At 51.7% G+C, this 22,102-nt stretch overlaps 1 protein-coding gene across 1 annotated transcript in view; it reads right to left on the bottom strand.

Annotated features, from left to right (window-relative positions):
* Positions 1-22,102, bottom strand: part of LOC144938213 (titin-like) — a 335,325-nt gene that overhangs the window by 16,807 nt on the left and 296,416 nt on the right. The window contains 21 exon segments of the mRNA XM_078866029.1: positions 193-492; positions 1,238-1,525; positions 1,778-2,371; positions 2,921-3,202; positions 3,938-4,243; positions 5,269-5,574; positions 6,385-6,684; positions 7,415-7,705; positions 8,420-8,725; positions 9,373-9,675; positions 10,273-12,339; positions 12,790-13,089; positions 13,642-13,929; positions 14,707-15,000; positions 15,537-17,303; positions 17,437-17,742; positions 18,260-18,562; positions 18,952-19,251; positions 19,776-20,063; positions 20,248-20,544; positions 20,894-21,193. Coding sequence (XP_078722155.1) covers positions 193-492; positions 1,238-1,525; positions 1,778-2,371; positions 2,921-3,202; positions 3,938-4,243; positions 5,269-5,574; positions 6,385-6,684; positions 7,415-7,705; positions 8,420-8,725; positions 9,373-9,675; positions 10,273-12,339; positions 12,790-13,089; positions 13,642-13,929; positions 14,707-15,000; positions 15,537-17,303; positions 17,437-17,742; positions 18,260-18,562; positions 18,952-19,251; positions 19,776-20,063; positions 20,248-20,544; positions 20,894-21,193 — 9,786 coding nt within the window.

Below are 22,102 nucleotides of genomic sequence, written 5' to 3'. Positions count from 1 at the left end.
TTATTATTATTCGAGAACCCAGAACGCAGACATCATGGAGAGGCACTACCACAGTTGGGGGTACAACGATCGAACTCAGCTCTCCGGGTTCGTAGCGCAACGCGCTAACCGCGACACCACCGCTCCACACGGCGTAGCGAGATACAACACGCACACACGCGCGTGCGGAGGTGCTTGCAGATGAAAGCGTACCTATTGCGCTCTTGCACACGACGACCTCGGACTGCAGGTACTGGCCGATGCCGAAGCGGTTCTGGGCGGCCACTCGGAACACGTACTCGTTGCCCTCGGTGAGCTTGGTGAAGCGGAAGGTGGTGCGCGTCACCGACTCGGAGACGGGCAGCCAGCCGGGGCGGTGAGCGTCACGCTGCTCCACGGTGTAGGCGGTGATGGTGGCGCCGCCATCCTTCTCGGGTGCGTCCCACGAGATGGTGATGGACGTGGCGTCCACCTGGTCGATGCGGATCATGCCGCTCGGCGCCGCCGGCTTGTCTGTTTGATTCAAGGGGCACGAGGAGGATGCGGCGGGGGAGGGAAAGAAGAAAAGAGAGAGAGGTTAGGTTGAGGCCTATCCTGGGACTGTGTGGGGAAGAGCGGCCTCTCAAAGTTATTGGTGAGAAGGAAGTTGTGCAATTACGTGAAACCTTAGAAATAAGCAGATAACCCCTTTGCACTGTGCTTGCAATTTACAAGTGTGTCACTTTAATATCACAGCGGTACAATGTTTTATAGTCGTTCATTCGCACCCGTTAAATTAACCGACATGAGCCGGGCACCAAGATTCCATATCCTGGTTTGTCAAAAGAAGGCGGTATAGTAAAGTGCAGACTAATATAATCTGTCCCATGTGTATTGCATGCATGGGTTTTCTCGCACATGCTTAAACACTCATTCATTAATTGGCTGAAAACACCTTAAAATATTTGCATCTCCATGCGTTGCGAATAGTGCAGTGTTGTGAGATGCAGCTTGCATGACCGATGCTATATATAATAAAAAAACATTATTATTACGAGGCTATTGCCTGAAAAGACAAACTTGAGAGAGACACAGGGACACCACCCAAACCATCCTCCCCTCGTGACGTCTCAAGAACCCTCGCCGTGCATCGCGGTGTCGCGAGCAAATGTTGTGGGAGAGAAGGATCAGATGGTGACGGCGGCGAGAGACAAACGAGAACTTCGCAGGGAGACGTTCGTGGGCATCAGTTGTTTTGGTGTCGTCATCGGCCTCTTACCGAGAATGATGACCTTGATGGTCTCCGCGGTGGAGCCGGTGACGTTCTTCAGCTCCAGGGTGTAATTGCCGGTGTCTTCGATGGTGGTCTCGCGCACCGTGAGCTTGGCGGTCTTGCTCGTCGTCTCGATCTTGACGCGCTCCGACTCGCGCACCTTGGTGCCCTCGAAGCTCCAGGTGGCCGCTGGGGGCGGTCGACCGCTGATGGGCAGCGTCAGCTCGATCGGCTTGCCCGCCGGCACGTTCAGCATCTTCTGCGGGAGGTCTGACAGGTCGATCTTGGGTAGCACTGCAGAGGAAAAAGAGCGGAGGACTCCGTTAGATTAGGACGGCATCCCCTGTTCAACGAACGTCCTAAAAACGTTAACTTAGAGGATTACAAAGACAAAAAGAGGTTTGCAGAGATACATACAGCGAGCGCTCCATCGTGTGTGCTACATCGTGGGTGCATCTTGGCCTGCGGTTAGGCATCTCCGTGCGTTATCTCTGTGTACATAGCGCTCTCTCTCACTCTCTACATTTAGATTCCGCGTCAACGCACCTCTCTGGTCCTTGACGGTGATGGGAGTCAGGAGCTCGCGCGGCTCGCTCACACCCTTGTCGTTTTGCGCTCGGATGCGGAAGAAGTACTCCTCGTTCTCGTTGAGCGAGATGATGGTGTGCTCGAACGTGGTGGTCTTCATCGTGGCCGCCTTCATCCACTTGTCCGTTCCGGCCTTGCAGGCTTCGATCAGGTAACCCGTGAGCCTGCTGCCGCCGTCGTGCAGGGGCTTCTCCCAGGCGAGCGTCACCGAGGACTTGGTCACGTCGGCCACCTCCAGTTTCTGGGGCATCATGGGCACCTCCGAGATGAGCACGGCGTCGGACGTCTCGCACGGCTCGCCGATGCCGTACATGTTTTCGGGCAGCACGCGGAAGTAGTAGAAGCTGCCCTCCTTGAGGTTGGACACGCGCAGGAAGGTCTTGCTGCACTTGGTGGTGATGGTCTTGAAGGCCCTCATGGTGGCCTCGCGCTTCTCAATGATGTAGTTGTTGACGTGTGCGCCGCCGTCCAGAAGCGGCACTTCCCAGGTGAGGGTTGCCGAGTCTCTGGATACCTCCTTGACGGTCACGGACAGCGGTGGGCCTGGTGTGTCTGTGGTAGAAAGCAAACGTAGGATTGAAGATCTATATCCATGTACGGGAGTTAAACATGTCAAACCCTACTTCGTAGAGGTATCGTAATTCACTCCCCCCTGAATGGTCTGACGAACTGTTGCGATTCAGTCACAATTGCATTCAATAATCAATTATTCAACATTGTGTTGACCGCAGTGGCTTCTCCTGGCTGCAGAGATCGCGTGAGCACGTTCTATACAACTCGCACACGGCTATAAACACATCTATTCCTATTTACAGAATTGGCTGCGTGTACTGCGAGCCCAAGAATAAATTAATAACGTATCCACTGTCACACTGACGGTCGAGAATAATGACAGCGGAACGCGTCCAAGAGGACGTATGCCTTAGAGACGGAGCGACAAAATCAGCTCGTGTGTGTGTATGCAAAGTGGGGGAGACCCAGATCTTAATCCAGCAGTGGATTGATATTTATTGAAGACAACGACAACCTCTTTTCTAATTAACGGTAAAATATTAATAATAATCATGAAATAAAAGAAGCCTACGCCGGTCCTGTACTTACCGAAGACTTTGACGGAAACGGTGGCGGACTTCTTTCCGCCGCTGTTCTCAGCCTCGATTGTGTATTTGCCGGCGTCGTAGCGGTTGACCTTGTCGACGGTGAGCAGCGAGTAGGAATCGGTCGTCTCGATGAATCCGCGCGCGGACAGATCTGTGCCCGGCTTGTTCCACGTGATGCTCGGCTGAGGCCGGCCTCCCACGCGGACCATCATGCGCAGGCTGCAGCCCGCACGCACTGTCACGATCTTCTTCAGGTCCTGGTCGAGCTCCAGGTCGGGGAGTTCTACGAGGGAACGAGAGACGAGAGAGAGGGGAGAGAGAAACGCACAGAGGGAAAATTAGCGTTTGGACGTATTGGCGGTACAACTAGTGCAGCATAACACACCGATTCTCATAAAACACGAGAACTGATTTTGATGCACTCCGCATGGTTTTCCGACCGGGGTTGTGAATCTATGGTCATTTGTTAATACAAATCTCAAAACGTAAAGCGGAGGATCGTTAAAGTCAACGAGTTTATTGCCGTGTTTGTTAAATATCTGCGTGAAATGAGGATGGAATGATTTACCCACTGCAAGATTCAGTGAGTTATCGTGATTGCGGGTCACGGTTTTAACTGTCAATCAATGATGGTATAGCCGCTGTGTTACGTTTACTGTCCGAAGTGGTTTATTACACAAAGCGATGCATCATTTGTGAGCTAAAGAATCAATTTTGATCTGTGAATTGTAACATCCTTAATGAGGACGTAGCCCACCGTGCTAATCGGAGGTGCAGGGGGAAAGACAACAAACTAAACAAAAACAGCAGTTCTAAATAAATGAGTTATCAATGTAGACGATTTAAAAGTGCACAGCTCCAGTGGCTTCCTAATATCGGAAAGGGAGAGCGTTCCAGACGGCCGAGGAAGCGCGTGTGAAGGCGCGCGACGCAGCACTGCCCGACGATGCGGTGACAACACGCTCGGCTGCGAGCCACCGCGTCGAGTGCCCGGCGGAGATATTTGACGGCGCCCCACCTGTCCTCTCGGACGCCTCCACGGTGGTGCTGCCTTCGCTGAACTCGCCGGTGCCGCACTCGTTGATGGCGGCCACGCGGAAGGTGTACTTCTTCTCGACGACGATGTCGGTGACGGTGAACTCCGGGTGGTGGATCAAGGCTCCCGAGTGCGGGCGGTACCACTCCTCGCTGTCCTCCTCGCGCATCTCCAGGATGTAGCCCTGGACGTTGGCGCCACCGTCGAAGAGCGGCTTCGACCAGGCGAGGCTGATGCTCTTCTTGGTGGTGTCGGCGATGCGTGGAATGGACGGAGGGCCGGGCGGGTCTGCGCAAGACAAGACGGGGGTTCGGAGGAAATGATTGATGAGGATAAGAATTGCCTTCATAGGGCACTTGAATGCCTTAGCAAATCACATTTCAACTCCATCATTCTGAGGCCTTGTTACAGTCTAACAAAGGAGACCACCACTGCTTGCAGCTGTCCCTATATTGGGTTTTTTTCTTCCAATTCAGTAATTTACAAGTAATTTGATCAAATTTGGACCGTGACACCAGTAAACATTGGCATCATCATCATGACAGTGCGACTGACATTCGTTTACTTGTCTGTCAGTCTGCTGTTAACTAGCGAAATAGCGCCGAAGCTCATCACTGAACGATACTCAAATCCTTCAGAAACTCTATTCATTTATCCTGCAGAAATCCGATGAGCTATGAAGCTCTTTTCTCACAGAACGTCCAGTAGGGGTGGGTCAGAAAGTTACAACAACAAATAATACAAAAAAAACTATAGGAATGCTGAGTATAAGAATGGAAATCGCGAAAAAAAAATGAAAACTAAACTTTTTTAGTTGACCAGGTAAGCCCCGCTGAGACATATACTTATTTTTTCAGAAGCGACCTGGCCACAAATGATAGCTTAACAAAGTGGCTTATCGCGTGGAAATTTATAGCAACCAAATACTCTAAACGCATGTTGATTTTAAATGTAGAGGGAAAAGCTGGAGGACCCGGAGAAAAATCCACACGACCGCTATGAGAACATACAAACTCTAGATGTACAGGCCTCAGGGTCGGGACTGAACCCACGACCTCCTGTATACCAGGTGAGGAAGTTAACATCTTGCCACCATGGCGCCCTATCATCATTACGAAGTGGTTTTCTTTAACCCGCGACAGCTTTTGCAAGGCAAAATTTATGATTCTTCATACATTTTTTGGCAAATCACGTGTAGGTAAAACGCGTGTTGCACACCCTCCTCCACATGACACAGGCAGTGAATAAAGTTGAACGCAGCCAGTGCCGACTGACGCAGTGCGAGTATGACAGGGCCCAAGGTGCGCGCTTACAGATGGGTTCCCGGCAGAGGATGTAGTCCGACGACTCGCTCGGCTCGCTGATGCCGGCCGCGTTGACGGCCGTGACACGGAACTGGTATTCGCAGCCCTCCATGAGGTTGAGGACCTTGAGGCGAGTGTCGTAGACGGTGAACTCGCGGTTGACGCGGGTCCAGCGCAGGCTGCGCTTCTCGCGCTTGTCCACCAGGTAGTTGGAGATCTCGCTTCCACCGTCCGAATCCGGCTTGGCCCACTGGATGACCACGTGCTCCTTGTTGATGGTGCTTGCCTCTGGGGCTCCAGGTGCATTGGGCACAGCTGAAAATTGAGGTGGGGCGAAGGTGACAAAGGCACGAATGTTGGACAGGCGAGACAACGCAGTGTCAGAAGCTCGTGATTTGGCATTTGTCTGCACGTCCAGTGCTTCTCAAGAGGGAAAGGTCCCATCTTTAATCATATGGCTGCACCGGCTACTGAATTACTATAGGTGCGCCCGAATTTGTTGAACCTCAAAAGCTAAGCCTGGTTGATACTCGGATAGATCACCACCAGGGGTTTACAGGTGCGAAGTGGAGAGCAGATGGCAGTGTTGAGTGTTAGCCCCACATATTTACGGCTGCAAACTTCAACTTTAAATTATTCGGCATTTGCCGATTCACCTCTGCCAGCAAATGGATGAACCGTCACGAATTTATGGTTTTGATTTGATTCAAACCGTCCTGATTGCACAAAATGTGCTGAGCATTAGAATTCAACGTAACAACTCAATTCTCACACGCGCGATTCAACGCACATATTGCTCAGGTAAGAATCGATTTTAATCGCCGAATCGATGCCGTGCTGCATGCCTAGAGAGCACAATTCAAAGTGTAGCGTGGCGTAGGTTTTCATTGGAGCGCATAGCTCCAGTGGCTTCCTACTGCTCTCTGATGAGTTTGTTTTGGGTCGTAACACGGAACTGTCCGAAAACACATCGGGGAGCTACGACGTTCAACTTTCGAACTCAATTTGACTTCCAACTTTGCCATTTGCCACGCTCGTTCTAGGCCGTCAGCGACAGAGCTAGAGACGGAGCGGGCGGGCGGGCGAGAAGAGAGATGCCGAGACCGAGAGACACCGAGTACTCACTGAAGGAATTCCTCGCGAAGACGGGGCTGGACTCGAGGACCAAGCCGGGTCCGTACTTGTTGATGGCACGCACGCGGAAGATGTACTCGTTGTTCTTGATGAGGCGCGTGGCCGTGCAGGAGGTGGTGATGCACTCGGCGTCCACGATAGCCCAGTTGAGGCGGCTCGTCTCGCGGCGCTCCACTAGGTAGTGGGTGATGGGTGAGCCTCCGTCCTCTGTGGGCTCCTCCCAGCTCATGTTGCACTTCTCCTCCGTCATGCGGTTGATCGCCAATGGGCCACGGCACTGCCCAGGGGAGTCTGTGGCGGTTTGGTGAGAGAGTCAAACAAAGCGCGGCGTGAATGTACGTATGTACGTATGTTGAACTTCTTCTGTCACACCGTACGTAGCCAGCCGTGCTAATCGGAGGTACGAGGGGAAGGGCAGTTCTAAAGAAATGAGTTTGCAATTTAGATTCAAAAGTGTATAACTCTCTAGTGGCTCTCCTAATATCGGAAGGAAGAGCGTTCCAGACGGCCGCAGAAGCGCACCCGAAAGTGCGCTGTGCGGTGACACGTCTTTGTTCGATGGTTAACCAAAAGCCGTTGTGAGGATGATTGGAGTTTGCATGATGGTTTATGCTCCCTGATGAGATCAGCAAGGTCGATCAGCGAGGTAAATAAATAAATTAACCCCAAAAAGACGGCACAGTGAAGCGGAGGCTGCTGCTGGAGTGTTATGCCGCCTTGGGGCGGTGGGTCTAGAGAGGACGACTTGGAAGGAGATGGGGTCGACTGCTTTGAGAAAGGTGGACGAGGTGGTCAACTGTAGCCAATGAGAAAATTATTCCTGTCCCACACTTCGAGTGAGGGGTTCGGGGTTGCTGGACATGACGTGGCATTTAATTTCGAGAGCGATCTTGGCACGCCTCTTTAAAAAATTCAGAACGTTCCATACCGCGTACAGAAATTCGTGCTCGATAAAATAAAGAAACAAAAATACAAATACACGTAATGAAAGCGATCGCACAAAACATCTTGACGCACTTACCGAGCACCTTGACCTGGACGACCGCGGTTTTGATCCCACTGGCGTTGCGGACGGTGAGGATGTACTTGCCGCTGTCGTCGCGGTCGCAGAACTTGATGATGGCGATGGCGCGCTTGCTGGTGTACTGCAGGTTGATCTTCTCGCTGACCTCCAGCTCGCGCTCGCCCTTGGCCCAGAAGACCTTGGGCTCGGGCTTGCCGCCTATGGCGGCGTCGAGGACCAGGTCCGATCCGGCACGGATGGTGACCAGGTCGCCCAGCAGGTGGCTGTCAAGCTCGGCTTTGGGAGGAGCTGTGAGAAAGGGGGGACAAGGCTCAACGTGAAGATGCGTGCGCCTCTGGTCGCGGGATGTGACAGTGCTGTTGCCACATTGTGAGCCTCGAGATATTTAAGATACGTACTGAAATTAAGATTGCGCTTCTGCTTCTCAATGAATGTGTTGAGCAGATCAACGTTTTCCCAAACGGGATTATTACGCTAAGCCGTCACTGCTGGCGTCCCGTGTGCTGTGATTAACCGGTTGATTCTGCAGCAGTGTCCGTATTTTAAGAGCGGATGGGATTTATGCCATGCAGGTGATTTTGCCTCAAAACGTATTCGCCGCATCACAAATGCCAATTGACCAACACGGTGTTGTGAGGCCTTCTTCCAGCAGTGGACAAACAAAGGGTGGTAACTTAAAAAAAAACATGTCGTATAAGGAATGGGTTGTCACGTGACCCATCCCGTTCGAACGCGCCGTGCGGTTTGAGCATTTTTCGCGCATGCCAATCGATTCGATCGTCGTTACATTGAACACAAATTCTACAGTCCATTCCCACGACTCTTGAAATCAAAAATCAATTCCGTGAACAATTATCTCGAATAAAAATCGGCAACCGATTTAACAACCCTGCCGTGAATGAGTTCGTGCCCCGATGAATTTCACGCCCACCCCATCCCACGTCCGCGCCCCCCCCCCCCTCCCACCCCTCCCGCCAGGCAAATGCAGCCGGCTGCACTCACTGTATTCGTCTTTGCAGGTGACGGGCCCACTGGACTCGGAGGGCTTGCTGATGACGCCCGCGGCGTTACGGGCGAGGACGCGGAACTCGTACACATCGTCCTCGCTCAGGCCCGTGACGGTGTAGTAGTTCTCCGTCACGGTGGTGTAGTTGCACTTGAGCCAGCGCCCTTCGCCGGTCTCGCTGTACGGCTTGCGGTCGATGATGTAGCCGATGACCTTGCTGCCGCCGTCGAAGAGCGGCACGGTCCACTTGAGCGACACGGACGAGCGGGACACGTCGGTGACTTCCGGCCTGCCAGGTGCGTCTGGGATGAAAAGCGGACGTTCGAAAGAAAGGTGAGGTTATGTTGTTTTTATTTTGCTTTGCTTTGCACACCCACTCCCACTACACCAGGTACTCATTTTGAGGCTGAGTCGACCTTGCGGAGGCCCACAGCAGGTTCGGGTTTGGCCGCAAAGAAGCATTGAGAGATACGCGCTTGGAATTGCACCGAGAGACTGGGAGGACAACGTATGGAATGTACGCGTGCATTTGGAACTTCCGAGAACAGATAATTACGTTGACAGAATTGAATTTGGGCAGGATATACGTCACTTGTGGTCGGGAAAATTATGAAATGGCAGCCAATGAAGGGAGCGGGCCCGAGAGAAGGACATCTACCACTGAGATGGAGAGATGAATTCGGCCCGTGGCTAGGTACTTGTTGGATTGTTACAACACAGGCCTGTGGTGAGAACTGGTGATGGCTTTTGAGGATGTACTCGTCCAGCAGTGGACTCGTCGTGGCCGATGATGACTGTGCCACGAAATTGAACGGGTGAACCGAGCCGAAAGACTAGCAGCGCCCGTCACCTGCGGTTCACGTCAATCGTAGACGACGGACATGAAAACACCTCCAAGGACGCCGTCATATTAACGCGCGAAACAAAATGTGAAGGGAGCGTCGCTCACCAACGGGGTTCTGTGCAACGACCGGACGAGAGGCCTCGCTCGGCTTGCTGATGCCCGCGGCGTTCATGCCGTAGACGCGGAACTGGTACTCCAGTCCCTCGACCAGGCTGCTGATCTTGTAGTTGCAGTCGTAGCAGGCGATCTTGTTCTCCTTCGTCCACAGGATGCTGTTCCGCTCCTTCTTCTCGACCCAGTAGCCAGTGACCTTGCTGCCACCGTCGTTGTAGGGCTCCTCCCAGCGGATCGACATCGCCGTGGAGGAAACGAAGTAGACGTCGGGTCTGGTCGGAGCGCCCGGCGGAACTGAAAAACAAGTAAATCGTGAAGCACTTGATGATGATGATAATAATAAAAACATTAATATATGGCACGAGTATTTTTAACTCTCTTAATATACGTAAAAACTAAAACTAAACTACTTTCCTCCTCCCCCCCCCCCCCCCCGATTTTATCTTGATTGCGCTATTGGCGTCACGTCACGCAGATCTCTCGTGAAGCAATTCAACCCGTCGTGTTAAACAGCAGCCCGTGGAAGGGGTATCACAGAGCTACCTTTGAGATTCCTTCAAATTACCTTTGGTCCACACAGTAGCCAATAACACTTTCCCACCCGCTATGCGTATGAGAGTAAATGTTCATCAGATGCCAGCCAAACTGATATCTAATTCCCAGAGATGGAATTTACCAAATTGAAACCAAATGTAACGCGGTAGTTTTAATCTGCAGTCATTGGGGACTGGTCTAAGACCACCGACTCATTACACTTCATCACAGGTGGCTGCCTGGATTGGAACACAGGCTCTGAGCGGTGCCAGATCTCGGGGTCTTCGATCACGTGAGCCACCCCGGGCCACCTCATTAAAAAAATTCACCCGAAAAATAAAGAATGATAATTCTCACCGAAAGGATGTTCGGCGACGATCGGCGTTGTCTCGACGGGCTTGCTCACTCCGAATCTGTTCTCGGCCATGACCCGGAAGGTATACTCCAGGTACTTTGTCAGATGGGTGACCTTCAGCTGTGTACGTTTCACGCTGGAGTTGACCAGCTGCCAGTGGGTGGTGCCAGACTCGCGCTTCTCCACGATGTAGTTGGTGATGGCGCTGCCGCCGTCATCCTCGGGCGGCTCCCACGTGAGCTCGCAGTTCTCGGCGGTGATGGAGCCGACTTCGACGGAGCCCGTCACGGCGCCGGGCTTGCCGATCACGTTGACCGTTATGGCGAAAGTCATGGAGTCCACGGAGTTTTCCAGCGTGAGGAAGTACCGTCCGGTGTCCCCTCTCATGCTGTCCTTCACCGTGAGCGTCGTCTTCTCCTTCGTGGTCTTGATGGTCACCCTCTCGCTCTGCTTCAGCCGCATGTCCTCGTGCTTCCAGCTGACCTTGGGATGTGGGCGTCCGGTGTAGGGAACATCGATCGAGAACGTGGCTCCGGACTTACAGGTGATGGTTCTCTTGGTGATGCCGCTGAGGTCGGCGTCTGGCAAAACGCGAGGCTCCTTCACGACGACCGACGAGAACGTTTCTCTCGGCTCGCTGTAACCCGCGTCGTTCTTGGCCTTGACGCGGAATTCATATTCGGAATTCAGGATGAGTCCTTCGACCGTGAAGTTCTGCTGTTTGACCTTGCCAACCTCCACCCAACGCTCTGTGCCCACCTGCTTCATCTCCAGCAGGTAGCTCGTGACGCGGCTGCCACCGTCATGCTCAGGTTTGAGCCACGACAGGAGGACGCTGTTGTCGGTGGTGTCTACGACATCCAGCCTCCTCGGCGGTGCCGGTTCTTCCGTCGCCACGATGGGTTCGGGAGTCTCGTAAGCCTCGCCAACGCCGTACTCGTTCACAGCCATGACGCGGAAGTAGTAAGGCACCCCTTCTGACAATTCGGTCACCTTGATCACCTGTCGTGATGTCTGCGCCACGATGGTCTGCCAGCTGCGACGGCTTGCCTCTCTCTTCTCCACAATGTAGTGGTGGATTCGGGCACCGCCTTCATTTAGTGGGGCATCCCACAACATCGTGAGTGACCCTTTGGTGACGTCTTTAAAGGTGATCGCTCCAGGAGGTCCGGGAGTATCCTGCACCTTGACCATGAACGTTACCGACTTGCTGCCGCTGTTGTTGTCCAGCGTCAGAGTGTACTTTCCAGCATCGTAGCGGTTGCAGTTCTCCACCATGAGAATGCTCTGCGTGTCTGTGGTGTGAATGTTGGCGCGCACGCCCAGGTCGGAGTCCGTCTTCGACCAAATCGCTGTTGGCACGGGCCTGCCCTTGAAGGCCACCTGCAGGTGCACCGTGCTGCCGTTCTTGACGATGTGAGTCTGCTTGAAGTTGGCGTCGATGTCGATCTCGGGCGACGACAGCTTGTCGACCGCCTGGACGATGGTCGGAACCTCGCAGGCCTCGCCCTTGCCGGCAATGTTGACCGCGGAAACGCGGAACTTGTACTCCTGTCCCGCCTCCAGATCGGTGACGACGTACTTGGTGTAGACGCACGCCTCCGGGTTCACCTTGTGCCACTCCTCCAGGCCCGCCTTGCACATCTCGATGACGTAGCCGATGATTTCGGCGCCGCCGTCGAACGCCGGCCTGGTCCACTCCAGGCTGACCGTGGTCTTGGTGGTGTCGTTCACCTTGACCACCGTGGGGGCGGTCGGCGGGTTCACCGGGTCCTTGCACTTGAAGAGTCGCGACGTGTCGCTAGGAGGACTCAGGCCGGCCTGGTTTTCGGCGAGCACGCGGAACTCGTATTCGTTGCCGTCGGTGAGTCCGGTGACCCGGTGGCGGATCTCCGTGATGGGCCTCTTGCTGCTCACCTTCACCCAGCGCATGCTCTTCTTCTCGCGCCTCTCCAGGACGTACTGCGTAATTTCGTTGCCGCCGTCGTGCTTGGGCCGCGACCAGTTCATTGTGATGGTGGTGGCGGTCACGTTGGAAGCGTCGGGCGTTCCGGGAGCGTCGGGCACAGCTGTGTGTGTGTAAAACAGATGAGCTCTTAGTTTTTGCCCAATTCAGTACAATTCTCAGGATTTTGCAGGAGACATTGGAAATGTCCAAGGCTCGGACAACCAGATCGGACTAGAAATTTTCATAAAATTTGGCAAAAATGCTAAATCAGCAGCATTATTAGAAACTGCCACAAAAGTGTGCAGCACTTTTATCACATTCGATTATATAAATGTTTGATGATTTATATATACGCAGCATATCTTAAAACACATGTAATAATTACCACCAAATATTGACTCGAAACTTTTGACTTGGACTCACAAACAAAACTTTCTTGAGCCACAAGCAGCCAGATATTACCCACAATTCTCATCCCACAAATGACTCTTCTGTAGCCGAGTAAACAGTTTCGTCTCGGGGGTTCACGTGCCTCTCTCCGTGGGCAATCAATGACGCGGCCGGTACTCACTGTATTGCAGCTTGGCAACCACCGCCTGGGACTCGAGCGGTCTGCCGACGCCGAACTTGTTGACGGCCGACACTCGGAACTGATACTCGTTGTCCTTGATGAGCTTGGGGATCTGCATCATGTTGGACTCGCAGGCGTCGTTGACGAGCGCCCACGACACGCGGCTAGTCTCGCGCTTCTCCACGACGTAGTGGGTGACGAGCGAGCAGCCGTCGTTTTCGGGAGCCTCCCACCACAGGTTGAGCCTCTCGCTGGTGATGTTGGTGAACCGAAGCGGTCCCGTGGGTGGGCCGGGCGTGTCTGGAACAAAAAAAAAACGTGGCGATACGCCGTTTAATTTTTTTTTTCTATATTTTATCCAACCCGAGCAATTTGTCGTGTTCGTCTGTCTGGCCGTCTGTGTCTCTCATGGGGTCACGGTAACTCGCGTCTAAAGATGATCCGATATAAAGTAAACTTTTGTTCGGTTGTGCTGCTCTTCAGGAATTACCCGATGGAAATCCGACCATATTAATCAAGGTGTTTAACCAAATTTTGGCGAAATTAAAAAAACAACGAAAAGACAAAGCCTTCTTGGCCAAGGAGATGGCATCACTAACTGCCTGATGTGCAACGAATGTTCTCATTTTTATTGTCCTTCCCCCACACCCCCGATTATCACGGTTGGCTGCGTACGGTGCGAAAGAAGTTCAACATACGTACATACCTGTGTTAATGAATAGAAATGTGTTTTTTATAATTATGCGATTCATCGAACGGTATTCGGTTCGCTCGTTATTTTTTTCCCCATTGGTCGAGTGTCTGCTGAATGAACTGCAATGCATTTTTCTCGCCGCGCTTATTTTCACATACCGAACACTTTGACGTTGAGATCCATGGTCTTGGTGCCAGAGGAGTTGGTGGCTTCCACCCTGTAGACGCCGCGGTGGTCGCGGGTAGCATCCCGGATGAACGCGTACGTGGAACCGATCACCGTGGTGACCTCAATGCCCATGCCCTTCACGACCTCTTTGCCATCTTTGAACCACGTGACGACAGGCACCGGCCGCCCGGTGACGTTGGCGCGGATCCTGACGCTGTCGCCGGCCTTGGCGTTGACGCCGTCGTGGTGCTCGGATCCAAACTCGACGTTGGGCGAAACTGCAGAGAGAGAAAAATCGAGGCAAGGCGTGTAAAGAAAGGTGCTAATGGCAGCCGATTTTTTTCCAGAATACACCCGAACTGATCGTAGATTCGCATCTGAGCATGGTTAGGTTTGGTTAGTAGTTGTGTGCCTGGTAAAAATGGACGATGTAGGTGTGTGATGCAAGGTAGCCAGGACTCTCATGAAAACATTTCTCGTGACCAAGTGAGACTGTCCCAAATAAAGGCCTTTGTTATTGAACAAACGTTTACCAATATTTGTCTGCAAGTATAAATACGCGTTGAGTCATAGTAATCTCCATGAGCAATATAGATGAATATAGAACCCGTTGGTGGAAATTCCACCTTCCTATTGTAGGAACCAATGTCCTGATATGGCAACCATCATTGTGGCATCATACTCATTTTAACCTCACCAACTGAAACATACAGAGCTACACTATAATCACATGGGCACTCTGAAACGCGGGGTCACGTTTTCCGATGCCACACAAAGCATTTAGATAATTCTGCTGCTATAAATTTCCACATGATAAGCCACTTGGTTGAACTATCATTTGTGACCAGGTCGCTTATAAAAAGTAAGTGAATACCTCATCGTGGGCTTTGACCTGGTAAGATGAAAATTATTATTTTTATTTGGCTATTTTTAAGTGCTTTGTTTACCTTTCCTATACCCTGCACTCCTATCATGTCTTTGTATTATTTGTGGTTGTAACGTCCATCAGATTCCTCCATTCACGCATCACGTATATTCTGCATCGTGCAACTTACTGCTCTCGTCTCTCGTCATGATGTAACCCGACGACTGGGACGGAGGACTGACGGTGCCCACGGCGTTGCGGGCGATGATGCGGAACTCGTAGCGGTCTCCCGCCCCGAGGCCCGTCACGGTGTACTGCGTCTCGGACACGTCCGTGAAGTTGCAGCGCAGCCAGCGGCCGCCGGTCTGGCGACGCTCCACGCAGTAGGCCACGATCTTGCTGCCGCCGTCGCGCAGCGGGGCATCCCACTTGAGGGTCACCGTCTCGCGGGTGATGTCGATGTAGTCGGGGGTGCCCGGCGGATCTGTGGCGGCGCGTCGGAAGCAGTTGGCAAGTTGGTAAGTGAAGTAAGAAGCAAAAAGGGTAAACAACAACAACATATGGGAGGGTGTGCGGCCCTGCGATCGCTCGCTCACGCCGCTGCCGGCGGGAGGGACCGCCCCCCCCCCACCCTGCTCCCCCCTCCCCAGTAGAGGGAGCTTCTATGAAACCCCTCTAGAAGATTATTTGGGGCGACTCGGAAGATGTAGAAGTATCCACACTTTACACCCCATTCAAGCGGTTGCATTCTGTGTTTAGTTTGTTGTCCTCACACTGCACGCCTCCGATTAGAACGGTTGGCTGCGTACGGTGCGAAAGAAGTTCAACACACACGTACGTTGTGGAAAGCCTATACAGTAGCCGAAAAACAAATGCGTTTTTAACGTGGCGAGGACGAACGCACATATGTTTATTTACTTTAGGTGAATAATCACGAATATCCCCAAAAAATGTTTTCTTTCGTTGAATCTGACGCCGGTCATTCGTTACTGTGCGATGGCTGCGTCGAGTGGCGCTCACCGACTGGCGACACGGCGAGGGCGTGCTTGTTGGGCTCGCTGGGCTTGCTCAGACCGGCGCTGTTCTCGGCGTAGACACGGAACTGGTACTCCAGGCCCTCCAGCAGAGACGTGACTCTCAGCTCTCTGCCGCTCAGCAGGTGGTTGTTCACCTTCTGCCAGAGAATGCTGTTGCGTTCCTTCTTCTCGACGTGGAAGCCGAGAACCTCGGAGCCGCCGTCGTACAGGGGAGCGTCCCAGGAGATGGTCATGCCGTCGGCCGTGATGTTGTATATGACGGGCTTTCCGGGAGGACCAGGAGGCCTGAACTGATGCTTGGCTTCCACCAGCGGCGAGTCCAGCGGCTCGCTCACGCCATACCGGTTCTCGGCGCGCACGCGGAACATGTACTCACTGCCCTTGTTCAGGTTGGTTATCTTGAAGGTGGTTCTGACCACACTGGAGCAGACCATCTTCCACTGCGTCTGCGACGATTCGCGCTTCTCCACGCTGTAGCACGTGATCTCGCTTCCCCCGTCGTCGTCAGGTACTTCCCAAGAGATGATAGCGCTGTCCGCTTTGATTTCATCAAAGCGGAGCGGTCCCTTGGGTTTGCTAGGAGGACCCAGCGTGATGATGGTGAAGGTAAATATTTTCCTCGCCACGCCGTTTTCTAGGATCAGGTTGTATTTTCCGTTGTCCTCCTTCTTGGCGTTCTTGATAGTGAAGGTAAGCTTATCGACTGTTTTCTTCATACGCACGCGCTCGCTCTCCTTCAGAGGCATGTTATCCTTGGTCCACTGGACACTCGGATGGGGCTTGCCCTTGTAAGGTATTTCAAGGGTCAGGTTGTGACCAATGCGCACTGGGATCTGTTGTCCTGGCAGGCCAGACAAGTCAGCAAATGGTGTGATGACATAATCCTTGACCTGTATCGGGCTAGAAATTGTGCAGTCACTCTTACCCTTCTCGTTCTGTGCAAATATGCGGAACTGAAGGGTGGACAGCTCTTTGAGTTTAGTTACTTCGAATTCTAAGGACTTTGTGACTCCTGCAGCCTCCCAATCCTCTGTGCCTTCCAGTTTCTTTTCAATGATGTAATCTGAGATGATGCTGCCACCATCGTGGTCCGGTTTGAGCCAGTGCAGAGTGACAGAGGTCTTGGTAGAGTCTTTCATTTCAAGATCCTTCACCGCCCCGGGAACTTCAGTGGCCTTGACGGGCTCTGCCGAATCGCACGGTTCGCCGATGCCGTTTTCATTCTCTGCGAGGACGCGGAAGAAGTAGGAGATCTTCTCGGAGAGATTGGTGAGCTTGAACGTGGTGGAGGAGCACTTTGTTGTGACTGTCGACCAGGCCCTTTTGGTCGAATCCCTCTTCTCAATAATGTAGTTTGAGACCTCGGCCCCGCCATTTATGAGGGGAGAATCCCAGGTGATAGTGGCGGTGCCACGGCTGACGTTCTTGAAGACAAGATTCTGGGATGGCCCCGGCGTGTCGAGGACCTTGACGTTCACAAACGTCGACTTTGGTTCGCCCACCCCGTTGTCGATCGTGAGGACGTATTTTCCGGTGTCTTCACGGGTCGTTTCAGAGATGGCGAGGAGGGTGGAGGACTCCGTGTTGTGTATCTGGTAGCGCACGTCCTCCGTGATGATCTTGTCCAATTTCCTCCAGGTGACCGTGGGCGTGGGACGGCCCTTGAATGGCAGGAAGATCTCGACGTTTTCGCCGGCCTTGACCGTGATGGACTGCCGTAGAGCCGCGTCGAGGTCAATCTCGGGCTCCTCTGCGATGGGCAACAAGAGCGCCGTCGATGCGGTTAGCGAACGTCAGTTCAAACAGTGCCGCGCGATCGCCAGCAAAAACGACGCAAGTGAAAAATAGCAGACTGCACGAAGATTAATCAGCCGTCGACTTACCAACAATATCCTTGGCTTGCACAGGTTCTTTGATTTCGGCCGCCTCTCCATGTCCAGCCATATTCACGGCCGATACACGGAAGAGGTAATGGATTCCTGTTGTCAGGTTTTGCGCGACGTATTCGGTGGTTCTGACCTCGCCTTTAGCTCCGACCATTCTCCAGCTTTCATCCTCAAGCTCCTTGGACTCGACAATGTAGGACGTTACAGGGCTACCTCCATCATACATGGGTGGCAACCACGACAGGGTGATTGAGGTCTTGGTGCTGTCGATTGCTTTCACCTTGGAAGGTGGTCCAGGTGGATCTGAGATGGATAAAATCAAAGAGTGTTAAACACGAAAGCCAAGATGGTATATTATAATGAAAGACAAAGCATCACGTGACACATTGATTGTACACTACAGACATCCACCGCCCTCTGACTGGATGAGACGAGATTTGATGCCAGGGACTTTGAGTCACCGATGCATTTAAAGTGACCTATAAATGCCCTCATCTGTCTGTGTGTAGCTTTCGATGTTGCCTCCACGTTTGCGTGGTGGACTTTTTTTCTGGGTGATCCGGTTTCTTCCCACGTGAAACCAAAACACTCAATAATTGCAATTGGCCAAACATGCCAAAGCAGGACTGTCCCTTAAAAAAAAATTATGCTTAAGACTGAGGGAGGTGTTTTGGGGTAAATAGTTGGTATTACCATTATTATTATTAACACATATAGACTGGAAAGTGATACATTTTCACGCGTAAAAATCTAATTTTAAAGCGGAGACTCGACACATCATCGCTCCGAGCCTCCTATGCTCCACACCATGTGATCTTACCCAGCGGATCGGCAGCCTTCACGTAGTCAGAAGCCTCGCAGAACGGACCTTCACCGGCTGCGTTAATCGCAAACACGCGGAACTGGTACGAGTTGTCCTCCGTGAGGCCAGACACCTTCTGCCTGGTGTCGCGAATCGACTCCTTGGAAACCTTCAGCCACCTCAGGCTCTTCTTCTCTCTCTTCTCCAGGATGTAGCCGGAGATCTCGTTTCCACCGTCGACCGTAGGCCTCTTCCACATGACAGTCATGGTGTGCTTTGTCACCATCGTCACCTCTGGGATGCCCGGAGGTCCAGGTGTCACTGCAATGAGGCAAGCAAGCAGAAAGCGCTGGATCATTTTATGGAAATCAAGAGAATGACATGCTCTTGAGAGGCAGAATAATGAGCCGTCGAGATGTCTAGGCCTTAATTTTATAGTCGAGCTCTCGGAGGCAGGTAAATGCACCTCTATAATTCTTAGCGTTCAATGTTGTTTTCGGAGGCTGATTGAGCCAGACTAAAAGACACATTTTACATTTATAGAGTTCCATGTAATTGTCCGAGGCACAAAGACAAGTCAAAGGCGTCTTTAAGATTCTTATGGTTAATGCGAGTGCCCAAAACTCCGTCAGAGCAACAGGAAAACAACCTAATTAACAACAGAACACACGCACAGCGCCAGGGAGACATAGCGAACAGAGCGCACGTACCAAAGCTGTTCTTGGCAAGGATGACTTCCGAATCCAATGGTTCGCCAACTCCATACTTGTTGACGGCCCTGACGCGGAACTGGTACTCGTTGCCCTTGATCAATTTGGTGACCGAGATGGCGCAGTCCAGCTGTTCCTCGTTGACAACGACCCAGGCGACACGGCTGGTCTCGCGCTTCTCCACGATGTAGTGGGTGATGGGCGCTCCACCGTCCTGAGCCGGCGGTTCCCAAGCCATGCTGACCTTCTCGGCGCTGACGGAACGGAACTGGATGGGGCCACCCGACGGGCCAGGCTTATCTGTCGTTTTAATGGACAGAAGGGTCACACGTTAGAATTATAACTCCCCCCACACTTGGTATCTGTGTGTTTTCTCCAGGCAACCGTGGGGTTCCTCTCGCGTGTGTGTCAATCGAGTTGAACTGGCCATAACATCGTACGACCAACGTGAATGTAGCCTACGTGGTTGGATCTCGTAAGCCAAGCAGGATTTAAAACCTTCTTAACACCGGAATGGATGTTGTAAGTGTCGCCTACGAGTTGAGCATAGCGGAGTGTTACCTGCTTGCATACACACGTTTTTTTCTCTCCAGGTGCTACGGTTTTTTCATAAAATTTTAATAATACTCATTAATCGTATTGGTCAAACGTCTCATTGCGTGACTTTCCTTTGAACTCCGTGACATTTTGGTGGATTACATTTTGAGTGATGATGTAATTCCTCATCCATTTCAGCGTTTTTATAGCACGCAAGCTAAAATAACGTACCATCTATTTACAAACCCTTAACGCGCACGTAAATACAAATAAATGAACCCACGTACCAAGCACTTGCAGCTTAATCGTGACGGCTGTAGCACCGATGGCGTTCTTGAGCGACAGGACGTAGTGGCCAGTGTTCGTCCTTGCGGCGTCTTTGATGAGCACGGACGTGAAGTCGGTGGAGGTCTCCATTGAGATCTGAGCGTTTGTCGTCAACTCCTTGCCATCCTTGTGCCACTCCACGTAGGGCACGGGCTTTCCGGAGATGCCAACCTTGATCTTGTACGTCGTGCCCGCCTTGATCTTCACAACGTCGAGGTATTCTGGAGGCAGGTCGAACTCCGGTGCACCTGAAGGATACAAATGATAACATTTCTTTCAAAATATATCACATATATGTCAGAGCCAGCAATTTAGGGGGGTAGGAAATCAACTAAACAACAGCTCATGCAGAATTCAGTTCAATCGTCTTGTTAACGGTAACCGTGTGCCACATTCCCATTGACCAGGCTGACTGTGGTTATTAAAACTTACCGAGCGTGTCACGGCACGTCACCGGTCCCACCAAGTCCGACGGGAGGCTGAATGAGCCAATGGCGTTCCTGGCGATCACGCGGAACTCGTACTGCTCTTCCTTGGTGAGGCTTGTGACCGTGAAGAAGAGGTCGTCGATGTTGGTGAAGTTCGCCTTCACCCAGCGTCCGGCCGGCAAATCGCGCTTCTCCACGATGTAGCCGGTGATTCGACTGCCACCATCGTAGGCCGGTTTCTTCCAGGCCAGGGTGATGGAGCTCTTTGACACGTCGCTGACACGCAGGTCCGTAGGAGGTTCTGAAACAAAACGGACAAAAAACGTTTATTGTGTAATCTGCAAAGGACTTTAAAATTCAGATTAAAAACATTTTATCGAAATTTTTCTTGTCGTTGTTGCTGAGCACAGGCCCAAAATGTCGAGGCCAGCAACAACAGCACTATGCACAATAGACAATTTGTGACTTGGCTTCCAACCATCGTATGCCAGTGGCTCCCACTTCAGGTAACCTCAGTCGTAGCGACAGAAGGGTGATAGGCGGTTTGACTGTGAGCACCACATCAGCAATTAACTCGACATGATGCACAGCACACATGTTCTATGACGTCGTGACCCCCCCCCCCCCCAACGGCCCGTGCAAAACCTCACCGCAGGCGTCGATGGCAAGGACTTCGTGCGACACCTGGCTCACTTTGCCGATGCCCGCCACGTTCTCGGCATACACTCGGAACTCGTAGGCGAGCCCGGAGGTCAGGTTGACCTTCAGGTGATTGCTGCGGATGATCGTTCGGTTGGCCTTCTGCCACAGGATGCTGTTGCGATCCTTCATCTCGAGGTGGTACCCGACGACGACGCTGCCGCCATCGTTGACCGGCTCGTGCCACGCGATTACGGCGTGCTCCTTGTTCACAAACTTCACCCACGGGGTAGACGGAGGACCAGGAGTGGCTGCAAAGAAAAAGGAATTCGGAAAAAATATTTTAATCGTTGCAGCAAAATTTTTTTTATTAAACGTAAGTTGATAAATGATGATAATCATCTTCTTGGTTCTTTCGGTAAAGTCACGTAGAAGGGACATAATAAAATAATAAAAATAAAACATAATAAAACATAATACAATAATTCTCTGGTGAGAATTATTGTATAATGTTTTTATTTTATTATTTCCCTTCTACGTGACTTTACCGAAAGAACCAAGAAGATGAATCCCTGCAGTCACGAAAGTTGTAAATCGAGATGATAACCATCTGATGTGTTTTCGGGTTGAACCGCGAGTGTTAGTTGTTCGGCACGATGCCCATGGTGTTCAACGTAACAACGCGTGGCACAAGCCCGGAAACACATCACAGAGGCTCGACTGCACAACTGCGTAAACTTACACATCAGAATAAATAATAGTTTACAGGAACTGTGCAAATTCATGTCAATAATAATAGCGACACTGATTTACAGTCCTTTGTCAATCCAATACTGGAAGCATTCCCAATACCGTGTTGATTGTGAGGATCGTTTGACCATACTTCATCACACTGGTCAGTATAGGCTGGTGAAAACGGTTAACTAGGCGTGGTTTAGATGTCACTGGCTGCTGATGTGAGCTGTAGCTGGGATTTGAACTTAAGATTGTTGGGTTTATATTACCAGTGATTAACCAATGCACCACTGCTCGATCCAATAACAAATGTATCTCTGTAAATACAATCATATTGGTTTCATTTACATTGCAAACATTGTTTACGATTGCACAAATATTAATATTTGTATGCATCACAAACGATGCATGGCGCAACACACAAAGGGATTTATAAATTCAAGTATTGCACAGATTCCCGATTTTCTTAGTTTCGAGTGTGGCAA

The sequence above is a fragment of the Lampetra fluviatilis genome, chromosome 21 (assembly GCF_964198595.1).
Source record: "Lampetra fluviatilis chromosome 21, kcLamFluv1.1, whole genome shotgun sequence".
Classification (NCBI taxonomy): Eukaryota; Metazoa; Chordata; class Hyperoartia; order Petromyzontiformes; family Petromyzontidae; genus Lampetra; species Lampetra fluviatilis.
Note: the sequence above shows the minus strand (reverse complement) of the source record. Positions and strands in the feature narration are given on the sequence as shown.